The 11,203-nt window shown below is 36.7% G+C and overlaps 2 protein-coding genes across 3 annotated transcripts; one reads left to right on the top strand and one right to left on the bottom strand.

Annotated features, from left to right (window-relative positions):
• The first annotated feature begins 1,208 nt into the window (after positions 1-1,208).
• Positions 1,209-7,803, top strand: LOC104121229 (uncharacterized). 2 transcript variants are annotated; one of them, XM_009633174.4, is made up of 7 exons: positions 1,209-1,658; positions 2,626-2,861; positions 3,309-3,978; positions 4,361-4,724; positions 4,925-5,028; positions 5,663-5,857; positions 6,803-7,803. In XM_009633174.4, exons 1-7 carry the CDS (start codon positions 1,473-1,475, stop codon positions 7,493-7,495), a joined length of 2,448 nt encoding a protein of 815 aa, XP_009631469.1. In that variant the 5' UTR covers positions 1,209-1,472; the 3' UTR covers positions 7,496-7,803. The 2 variants fall into 2 exon arrangements, with proteins under 2 accessions (XP_009631469.1, XP_018622061.1); XM_018766545.3 differs by having other exon boundaries at positions 1,524-1,662.
• Positions 7,804-8,287: 484 nt separating this feature from the next.
• LOC104121230 (small ribosomal subunit protein uS2-like) lies at positions 8,288-10,588 on the bottom strand. Its single transcript, XM_018766546.3, has 5 exons — positions 10,367-10,588; positions 9,444-9,706; positions 9,162-9,359; positions 8,784-8,985; positions 8,288-8,549 (listed from the first exon to the last, which is right to left on the bottom strand). Exons 1-5 carry the CDS (start codon positions 10,503-10,505, stop codon positions 8,440-8,442), a joined length of 912 nt encoding a protein of 303 aa, XP_018622062.1. The 5' UTR covers positions 10,506-10,588; the 3' UTR covers positions 8,288-8,439.
• Between the last annotated feature and the right edge of the window lie 615 nt (positions 10,589-11,203).

The following is an 11,203-nucleotide window of genomic DNA, read 5'->3' as shown; positions in this document are numbered from 1 at the left end:
TGTCGAAAATAGGTAATTTTTTAAAATGGGTAAATTATCCGACCCGATCAATATTTAATACGGATAAAAAAATAGATTATCCGGCGAATAATATGGATATCCATATTATCCATGGCTTCTTGAATATAATTACTTTTGGGAGAATTTCTAGTCTTCGAAACTTGAGGAACCCCCAATTTGAGTCTTTACAAATGTAAAAGTTAACTCATTAGTTATCAATTGATTATCCATTTTCTAAGTGAATAATATGGTTCTTATCCATATTCGACCCGTTGTTAAAATTTTCATTATCCACCCCATTTTTTAATGAATAATATAGATAGATAACTATTTTCTTTTAATTATTTTGCCACCTCTACTTAGTATATACAATCCTAGCATAAGTAAAAGATATCGACTGAGAAGACATTCAAGGTAGGGTTACCAGCAATGACTACCTAAACCAACTCCCAAATTTTACATATTTTCATGTACATACTAGGCAACAAGGTTTGCATGTTTCTATTTATTTTATAGCTATTCGTCTCTTATTGTTATTTTTGTATAGTTCTTGGACATTTGGGAGTTTTGTCTTTTGAATTACCTTACCCCATACGATTTAATGGAGCTAATTTTGGATAGTTTAGAATTTAAGAATTCAGATGAAAATTTTATTTTCCTTCCCTTTCGACTTTTTCTTAACTATTTATTTGCTATTTTTCATAATATTTTTCTTAAGTATTTAACTTTCGTTAGTTTTAAGGATCAAAATTATATGTTTAAAGTATAAATCTTTTGACTTTTTAAAACTATTTATTTGATGTTTTTTATAATAATCTTCTGATGTCTATTATTTAACTCCAGTTAATTTTAAGGATCAAAATTACACATTTAAATTAATCAAAGGTTAAAGGTACATAGTCAATAATTTAGAGAAACAAAATTGAAATAACATAATAATTCAGGGATCAAAATAGCAATTTTTCCCAAAGGAATAATATGATCTGGGGACCAAAATAGCAATTCTTTTCTCAACAGCCAAGTGTCAGTTTTGCTTAGCAAGTTATCATTGAACGCTGACTCCTTTCTTTTTGGAAGCATAATAAAAAAATAATATGTACTTTGAAATTACGATGATTGTTTTTTGGTTTATATATAGAACATCGAATACCGCAACTCCGTTTGGCGTGCAAGTCCAAGGTTGATCGATCTTACTATTTTCTATTTCAATAAAATAAAACATAGTAAAATATAAGCGTAACTTCCGCCAAATATTGTTAACGGTTGCTTCTAATTACAGCAAAGCTTAAGCGCCCATTTCTCTCTTGCCCTGCATGAGGAATCGTGTCTCCAATAACTGATTTACCTCTCCTTTTTGGCTTTTCCCCCCTATAGAATTGGAGATTCGTCTAAAAAATGGGTTTGTACTGACATTGCAAAATTTGGTGAAATTTCTTGTTCTTGTCTGAGGGTGGAATTTCAGACAAAAAAGGATGATGCTGATGTTAACAGTGTTTGTTCTTGGAGGGGTAACGGTTCTTGCAGTGGAAGCTGTTGGAATTGTAATGTTGATATGGTGTTTTATGAGAAGACTTTCTCGTCAAGGAGGTAAAGGAAAACCAACTGAAGAGTCATTGCCTTTTGCTGGAGATATTGATCCCTCTTTCTATAAGAAGCAGGCAGGTATCACTTTTTTTCGCTTATCGCCTAATTTTGGAAAAAAAAAAGACTTTTGAAACTTTTGTTCTAAAATAAGTTAAGACATTTGTGTAGAATAAAAAGTTTAAAGTTAATTGTTTTCAAACCTAAAAAGATGTCATTTTGTTAGACAAATTAAAAAAGAAAATGTGTCACGTAAATTGGGAGTATGTGATTTGTTGATCGCGCACCCTTTACTTGGTACTTCTTTCACTATGCCCCCATTTCAAGATGGTTTATTCTCTTCATATTGTTGTCTGAATTGAGTATCTGGACTGTGAATGTAACGATTGTCGAGCGGTCTAGGGCTTGAATTGAGGCTCCGTTGGGCGGTCACTGGTCACAAGGACTTGGTCTCTGGTATTGAATAATTACTTGTCATTATTTCATCAAAGAGTCTGCAGAATTAGGCCAAGATCAAGGATTTATATAGCTGACCCCAACTAGCTCAGGGTTGAGGTGTGCTAGTTGTTGTATAAGGAACCAAACTTGCAACACACAAACTGCACATTTTTGTCGCACAATACTTATTTTTTGAAAGTTATCATTTCTAGGTGGAGACCATCCCAATGTTGTACCACTAATACTTCAAAGTAAATTTTGTGCTTCTCAAGTTCTGAGAGTATTCCAAATATAATCTCATAAACAGTAAAGACCACTCTAATCATGCACTACAGTAGAAAACAATGAAGATATCATCTTATAGTTACTGCTAAATGAACTTACACAATTAGTGAGAAGATTAGTATTTAATCAGCAATGATTTGCAATTAGAATTTATAATTCTGTGCGGATATTTGTCCGGGAACATGTCTGGTCCAAATGCTCATGTTTATTAGTATTGTATCATTCAGATTGAGTTTTCTTTTCCTATTCAAGCACCTGTCCTTTCCTCAATGGACTTGATAAATTTAACTTATAGTATATTATGTATATTTCATCTCCTAGGGGAAAGTATGGGTTCTAGAATCTGAAAGAATCCCAAAAGTTTCAAATGTGGACAAAGCTACAAAGCAGCAAAAGGCCCAGAAAGAGATCTTAGAGGTAATACCTGTTCAGAAATTTGGTAAAATCAAGGATCACTCTCTCATTCTAACAGAATCAGATGGTTCCCGTACTGAAATTCCACTCAAAGGTTGCATGGTTGCGGCTGTTTCTGCTTCAAGCTTGTCCTCTAGAAAATGGTAAGTTGAGACATGATTGACTTTACCTTTTTGAATTGTGTGTTGTTATGCTAGGCTATGTTGCCCAGACTCTCCAAAATGATGCCGCAACACTCACCCAGAAACATTTTTAGAGAGTCAGAGCAACATAGATGCTAGGTACTTTTGAGTTACTCACCTCAAGCTCAGAAGGTTGAAATATTTACAGAGTACTCCTTTGTTCTAGCAATTTTATGAACAACTGCATTTCAAAATCAAGCAATTTTATCTTAGAATTCCAAGCTGTAACCAATATTCAAACAGGTTTTAACTTCATTAGAAAAGGTAGTTAAGGAAAACCTTTTACTTAGAAAATTATCTTCTATATCTTATAAAAACAAATCTGCCACGCGTTAAGTAAAATGCTTCTCTAATTATTTATCGGAAAGGATAAACTAACATAGCTTAGTGCTTCAATTTTTGTTACAGGGCAAAAAAATACCCAATTAAAATTGAGAACGGGGCATCTGCTATATATAAAGGAAGTAGTATGTTTTACATTTACCTTGAGACGTCTTGGGAGAAGGAATCATGGTGCAAAGCCCTTCGTCTTGCTTCTTGCGAGGATGAAGAAAAACTAAAGTGGTTGGCGAAGTTAAACTTAGAGTTCGGGAATTACTTGACAAGATTAAATGCAGGATATCCTTCATTTATGAAACCATCTTCTAGTTTTGGTGCTGAATTAGTTGATAAATCAAGCAAGCCTGATGGTTCCTCGTCAAAAGTTCGCCAATTTCTGAAAAAATTTGCCAAGAAAACTACCAAGAATGCTCCAGAAAATAAGGCAAACTGCAGTACAAAATCAGGTTATGAAGAACGTAAGATGAGTGAGAAAACTCATTCGTTCCAAGATCTTGACTTGGCCAGTGGTGTTATGAAAGTTGCTTCAACAAGAAAGCCTCTTGATTTTTGCAATGAGGATGTTATAGCGCCTTCGTCCATTGTATCCTCTACTGGCTCTGTCATTTCTGATGCAGATTCTGATGACAGGGTTTTTTGTGACGAAGGATCCCTTTGTTGGAATTTGCTAATATCACGGTTGTTCTTTGATGCTAAAAGAAATGAGCAGATGAAAAGTTCTTTGCAAGAACGGATTCAGGTTTGTGATGTCCTTCTTTTACTTCATTGTGAGATGTAAAGTAACTTATTTGCTGTCATACTTTAAAACCTTTTTTGTTGACTAAGGTAGAGATTGACTTGTTTACTTGTATTTGCTTTTCGCGGACATTAACCAAAATTACTAGCATTACTACTATGCCTCAATCCTAAAGCATTTGAAGTCAAGCTGCATGTTTTGTGTGTAAGAAAATGAACTTTGGTATGACACTGAGAGAAGTCATCAGTTTAGGACGGGAAGTTGTTAATGCATTTTACTTTGAAGCTTCATGTGTATATTTTAATGCGATGAAGTTTTACGATCACTTGAAGAGAAATTTTCTTTATCTAAATAAGCTATAACTCAGTGTGGTCTTTACTTGTAGAGAACGCTCTCCAATATCCGTAGCCCCAGTTACATAGGTGAAGTAACCTGCGCAGCTGTTGATGTTGGTAACCTCCCTCCGTATATACATGCAATGAGGGTTCTTCCCTCAGACATGAACGAGGTCTGGGCTTTTGAAATTGATGTTCAGTACTCTGGTGGTGCAATATTGGATCTTGAGACAAGGCTTGAAGTTCAGGACCTTGATTTACATGAAGGGGACGAAGCAAGTATAGATTCAAGAGCTGTTGATGATGTCAAATCAGACTTGTTAGAAGGTTTTGAGGAATTTGATGAACAATTTAAGCACTCGGACGACCACGTGGATAAGATGGACCAAAGAGATGGAGGTGATACACTAGCACGTATGTGGCAAAACCTCTTTATCTTGTTTATGTTCTGAAATTTTGGTTAGTTATTCTGAATAATTCAATGTTCGGGTGTAGTAGTTGCCTGTTATTTTTATTTTTTTTTATAGAAAAAGTAAATTTGTTAACTAATCTATTTTCCTTTTGGGAAAATAATTTTGTTTTAATCAGTTACTAATCTAGAGTATATCAATCAGGTATCTCAAATGCAAGCAGAAGCTCTAATGCCTTACCTAGTGGCTCACCTCCTGGATCTAAGTGGAAATCAATTTTACATTCTGTGGCCAAGCAGGTTTCACAGGTTGGTTACAATATTCTGCTTATCTCTAGCAATTCAACCTTGCTTTTCCCTGAAATTAACTTCCTAGCTCTGCTCTGTTTAAATATCCATCTCGTTGGTAGATGTCAATAGCTGAAGCAGACTAGAGTTCTTACGATACTTCTGAACCGATTGCATAATTCTCTGAATAGTGCTTAAGAGGTAATGCACACGAGAAGAAAATTAATGCTTTACTTTTGGTATATTTGGATGAAAATGTTAGCTGTCCACGGTTAGGGTATACCAATATAACTATTTTGTGCTTTCTTGAGCTTTTGCGCATATTTTCTATAATAATGGCCTCCTTATTTTGCTACTGAGAGAAGGGAACTAAACTCATGTCATTCAGTTGGCTTTTATCTTCTCTTTGTTAGTTGATGAGAATAGAAAACGGCAGTTAAAATGGGGACGCAAGGTGGGAAATAAAATGTGGTGAAATGGATCACAAATGAAAATGGGATCGATTCATTGTACAATCATGAAACTTGTGCTTCACTGATTTTTTCCTATTGCAGTAGTGAATGGAAAATCTTATCTTATATGTCTTTTGTTCATCTGCTGTAACAAGTGGAATAAGCTTGTCGTTTTCTAACTAATTGTATTTTCAACATTTCAGGTTCCACTCTCACTGGGGATTAGGGTTGCATCTCTACGAGGAACATTGAGGTTGTATGTAAAGCCACCACCTTCAGATCAGATATGGTTTGGATTCACATCGATGCCAGATATTGACATCCATTTGAACTCTTCTGTTGGGGATCGTAAGATCTCAAGTGGACACCTTTCTCTCTTCCTAATCAGTCGAATTAAGGTTAGTTTGAAACTAATCTGTTCTATTATTTGAATGCCCTTCATCAAGTAAATTGAGGTTGCCAGTCAGCTACACAAGCTTGTGACTGCTGTGAATGCCAAAGGCACAATGTACGTAAAAATGGGCTGAAATTTAGGAGACAATTGTTCATTCCCCACTCCCGACAACCGACCAAAAATCTCATACAAGAGAGTGTTATTCCCCATCTTTTATTTTTCTCCTATCTCCTTCAACTTAAAGCACCATCGTCTAGCTGGCACAATCGAAATATCCACCTCAAAAGATCTACAAGTTGATAATTGTCTAGGTAAAACTTTAAATTGGTCTCAGATAGATAATTACAGTTTTACACTACTGCATTTCTTCTCTATACTGTCGTGATTTGCATGCTTGCTTGGAGCCGAGACCGGAAATAGCGTCTCTACCTGCACAAGGTAGGGGTAAGGCTGCGTACACACTACCCCCAGACCCCTACTTGTGGGATTACACTGGTTCGTTGTTGTTGTTGTTGTATAGATAATTACGGTGTCTAGTCAGAGAACTACAGAAAATGAAGCTACTTCGAGTTATCGGAAGCATAGGAGAGTGATCCAATTACTTTATTTTAGGTAGGAGAGAGAATGATGGCACTTTATATGCACCAATAGAGAGTGTGCAGCCTGCAGGTAGAATACACCAAGCGTGGTTAACTATTCTATTATTTTTAGTTCTTTTTCCTTCTACCTTTCTGTAGCACTTATGTATTGAAATGACTAGAAATTTTTGCACCATGCTGACTACTATAGAAAAACTTAATAGAGGAATCAATTTCTAGATTCTATATCAATGGACATGTCGGCAATGTTTCCATATATATTGTTATTTTTCTTAAATTTGGATATTCTATGAAAACATTGGTTAAATTTTCTTTAGAGGTTGAACTGGTGCTTTTTACAACTGATGCAGGCTGCTATTCGTGAAACTGTCGTACTTCCACACTGTGAGAATGTATGCATCCCTTGGATGATAGCAGAAAAGGATGACTGGGTTCCCGTAAAAGATGCTCCATATATATGGATTAATAACAAATCTGCAGGTAATGCCAACAAACCAGAAGCACGCATCGACCCAACCCAAGTAGCTGAAGCCGATAGGAGAAGTAATGCTGAAAGAGGACTTAACGGAGTTGGATGGGCTAGTAAAAAAAGTAAGTCACTGGATCCCCACATATTCTGCTCAGTTCCTAGGGGTAAGCCTAGTTTCAATAGCAGAAGCCTCACTAGTAGTCCAGAAAGAAAGCACGTAAATCCCAAGAAACTTCACGGAGATACACAACAAGGCAGGTTGTCAGATGCACAGGCATATTTATCAGTTCATAAGAGTCAATCTTCATCAGAATTGCATGCCCCATTGCTGAAGCACGATGAAGAACAGAGAGTGACTCATCGCATGAGCTCAGAGAGCATGTCACCTTCTCATCTAGAGGAACAAAAGCATTTTACAGAAGATGATATGAAACCAAAAAGAACAGGGACAAGGGATAGGATGCATGGTTTGCGGAAAAAAATGGGGGAAAAACTTGAAGAGAAGAAGCGTCACATAGAAGAGAAGGGGAGACACTTAGTGGAAAGGATGAGAAGCCACAAGGAATATTCGTAAATTTGCAGTTTCCTCAGTTCAGTTTGATTGCACAAGGGAAAACATAGGTCAGTGTTTCCAAAGGGCTGTTTTGTTAGGCTATACACAGTTTTCAGTTGCACCAATTCAATAGCTCATGACCATGTGAAACAGCTTGAGGAAAGTAAGGCTCCATACTCAGTCGTGGGGCCTGATTCCGTTGGACCAAGTTATGTTTTCAATTGTAAAAGGTCTCACCCCAATAGGGACCCATCTCAACCACACAGTCACACAAGTTTACTTGCTTTAAACTCTTTGGTCAGAAAAATGCCAATGATTCCGGTTGCCCACGTTTGCTCTTAATTGATACAAAGAGGTCATCAAAGAAACACGTAACAATGGAAATGCAAGATTATCATTTTCTTTTTGCTTAGCAATAAGCGTAGCACTTCCATGTTGCACGTTCATAATATTGAGTTTTCGGTATCGCATATGCTAAGGTAATAAATGGCTCGTCGCGAGTTTTCGGTATCGCATATGCTAAGGTAATAAAAGCTTTAAGTGGGAAAAAAAGGGCCTTAAGCAAACGGCTATGGGCAATATAGATTTAGGGAACTTCTTACCCTCATCGCGAATGAAAATTATAGCTGGGATATACTTCTCGCCAGCTAACAAACTCAAATACCAAACCATCACACCGTTTTACTGCATCAATCACAGTTCTAACTCGCTCAAAATAGTTTGAGTAATTCAAATTGCAGAACCGATTAGAACTTTTGCCCACCCCTACGATTATCCAAAAGCTTGATCACAAGAAAAGGTTCTCAAGAAAAGTTAACTGGAAAGACATGCTACAAATGATTAAAATAATTTAGTACATCACCAAATCCAAAATTTTATAACTTGCATTGTGAACAAAACCGTCTGTCATAGAAACTCACATTATCTAATCTTAATCAAAAAGAACTTTCTAAAGGAAGCAAGTCTCATTCCCAGCCAGTAGGAGCTGGAGCTGGAGCAGGGATCACTTCTGCTCCAGGAACTTGAGCAACTTGAGCAGGAGGAGGAGCTGCAGCGTCCCAGCCTCCCTCTACCCCTGAAAAATATGACAATATGGAGTTATAATGGAAGAAAAAGTACATAAAATCATCAGCAGATGCTAGCACAAGAGAATCTCGGAAACTCGAACATCAATTAGATTCCCATAAAAAGCAGAGACATTAAAACATTGGAAAACAAAAAATAAGATGAAAGAATACAAAGCCACGTCCTCCCAAAGCACCTGTGACCAATGGATTTAAAAACTAATACCACAAAATATGACACTAACCTCCATCTCCAGACCAGCCACTAGCAACTGCAGGAACAGCAGGTGCGCCATCTGCAGCCCATTGAGCATCAGGGATTTGGTTGCTAGACCAATCACCACCAAGCGCAGCACCACCGTACTCTGCATAATCTGCAATGGCAGGTGCTTCCTCTTCTTGTTGCTCCTTTGCCTCTTCAGGTTCTCTGTAGAAGAAGAGATCCACCTACAGCAGAAAGAAATTAAATATGAGAAAAATAGATGTTTAACTGCTACAAAATACAAAATTAATGCAAATGAAACTTGAATTTATTATTTTAACTTCAGAAGAGCAACTAAAATCAGTACACTAGTTAGGAATTTTTTTATGAGAAAATAGAAATGCTTCCAGTTAGTCCTTACCATGACATCCCACTTGTGCCCCTGAGGAATGCTACCGCGCATCTGCAGTACCATCCTTCCTAAAAGCCAGAAAAGTACACCGATACTGTGCTTCCCTTTGTTATTGGCAGGGATACCGATGTCAACATAGCGCATTGGTGAATCAGTGTCACAGAAAGCAATAGTTGGGATGTTCCCGAGTGCAGCTTCCTTGATAGGCTGCAAAAGCAAAGGACTCAAACTGGTTATAAATAGTCCACACGCCAAAAAGGAAACAAGTGATGCTACAGAATTAATATCAACCTGGTGATCAGTTCTTGGGTCAGTGAGAATGAGCAGTCGTGGCTCACTGTATGAAGTCTGAAGCTGGTTGGTAAAAGTACCGGGAGTGTGACGGCCAGCAATGGCATTTGCACCAGTGTATTGAGCAAACTTCAAGACAGCTCTCTGTCCATAGGGCCTGGCTGATTGCACAATTATGTCCTTTGGATTCTCAATAGCAACAATAACCCTAGCAGCCATTTGCAGCTTCTCCCATGTCTTTCCAAGGTTAATAATGTAGATACCTAAGAAATAAAGATCAGTCAAAGGTATATAGAGAGATTGATAAACACAGTGAATAAATCACTTTGCTAATACCATGATTATGAAGTCTAATTAATCTTTTAATCTTAATAAATCAATAAAAAGATATAAGAATCACAAGTGATCTAAGATAGCATTACAAAATAATTTCATTCTGTGTCATTTAATCACGCAAGCTATCTTTCTAGAAATGAAAATCATCATAGTATAGTCCATAAACAAAAATAAATATAAATAATAAGCAGATTGCAACGCCCACTGATGGCCAGAATGTGCTAGTACTCTAAGGTCAAAGTATTTGTTTTCTGAGCATAACTAAGAAAAAACATATCGCTTACTATCAAGCCGAATATTGTTTACTTCATTCAAGCATAGGTACTAGTTTCCTCTAGGTATATGGATCTAATATTTTTCTTCAAACCGCTAAATAAGTACTATTATCCTATTTTACAAATGTAGCAGCTTAACCAAGTGTATCTCAATAACCAAGTCCTCTGATACCAGCACCAAAACAATATTGGAGAATTATACCTTATGCAAACACCAACTATTTAGATATAGCTAAGAGGTAGTGGATTAACATCATGGATCTAGATAGAGTGAAAAAGAGAATATTATATAACGGAGGTAAAGAGTATTACCGTCGTTGCGGCGCTTGAAAACGTAACGCTCCATTTGGAAGTCGCAGTTCTTAGTGCCGAGGTGGACTTCAGCAGCCAACATCATCTGTATGTCAGCCTCCTTCGTCGTCAGTGTTCTTACTTCATGTGTAGCCGCCATTGTTACTGCTTGTTCTCTTCTCTCCCTTTGCTTTTTCCTCTGCTTCTAGGGTTTCACTGCGGCAATAGAGAAACTCCTCTCTGATCGTAGCGCCGTTAAAAAGGCTCTTTGTTTGGGCTTGGCTTTCAGGCTTTCCTGATGGGCCTGGGCTTTGCTGCCTTCTGTACCCTAATGATTCGATTCTCACCGGTAGTTGCTTGTTATTTTAAGAAGAATTAACTTAAATAGATATATACACAATCGTTTAAATTAAAAAATATTAAGTGTATATATAATTTATGTATAAAAATATATAGTTAGTGTATAGCTTATTGAAAAATTAGAAGAAGAAAGGACTTTTTGGTTAGACGCGTGGAATTGGCTAAGCATTTTATTAAAATAAATATAGAGCTAAAATGGATGGTTTTGTTTCTATTATCAGTTCTTCCTCCTGAGTCAAGACCTAAATTCCTTAACTCCTAATAAATAAAGAAATACCTTGGAACCCATAAGAGATTTACTTGTTTATATATTGTTCCATTCGATCTTTTAGGTCCCGACTTCACTTTGATGGTGGCCAACCACGCCCTTAAAGTCAATAGATAGATTCTTGGAATCATGACATATTTGCTTACCTGATGATAATTTGTTTCTACGAAAAGAAGAAATATGGTTCATTCCACAAAATAAAAAATAAAAATTACGAGGTACAAATAGAA

Source organism: Nicotiana tomentosiformis, chromosome 3 (assembly GCF_000390325.3).
Source record: "Nicotiana tomentosiformis chromosome 3, ASM39032v3, whole genome shotgun sequence".
NCBI classification, from domain to species: domain Eukaryota; kingdom Viridiplantae; phylum Streptophyta; class Magnoliopsida; order Solanales; family Solanaceae; genus Nicotiana; species Nicotiana tomentosiformis.
This window is presented reverse-complemented; position numbering and strand designations above follow the sequence as displayed.

Bases quoted from the DNA above. Each gene is read 5' to 3' on its own strand.
- LOC104121229 (XM_009633174.4), top strand. From the start codon at position 1,473: ATGATGCTGATGTTAACAGTGTTTGTTCTTGGAGGGGTAACGGTTCTT. The intron at 1,659-2,625 runs GCAGGTATCACT...TTCATCTCCTAG, and splicing joins CCTCTTTCTATAAGAAGCAG to GGGAAAGTATGGGTTCTAGA. The intron at 5,029-5,662 runs GTTGGTTACAAT...TCAACATTTCAG, and splicing joins TGGCCAAGCAGGTTTCACAG to GTTCCACTCTCACTGGGGAT.
- LOC104121230 (XM_018766546.3), bottom strand. From the start codon at position 10,505: ATGGCGGCTACACATGAAGTAAGAACACTGACGACGAAGGAGGCTGAC. The intron at 9,707-10,366 runs GTAATACTCTTT...TTTATTTCTTAG, and splicing joins TTTCAAGCGCCGCAACGACG to GTATCTACATTATTAACCTT. The intron at 8,986-9,161 runs GTAAGGACTAAC...TTTCTGCTGTAG, and splicing joins GGCACAAGTGGGATGTCATG to GTGGATCTCTTCTTCTACAG.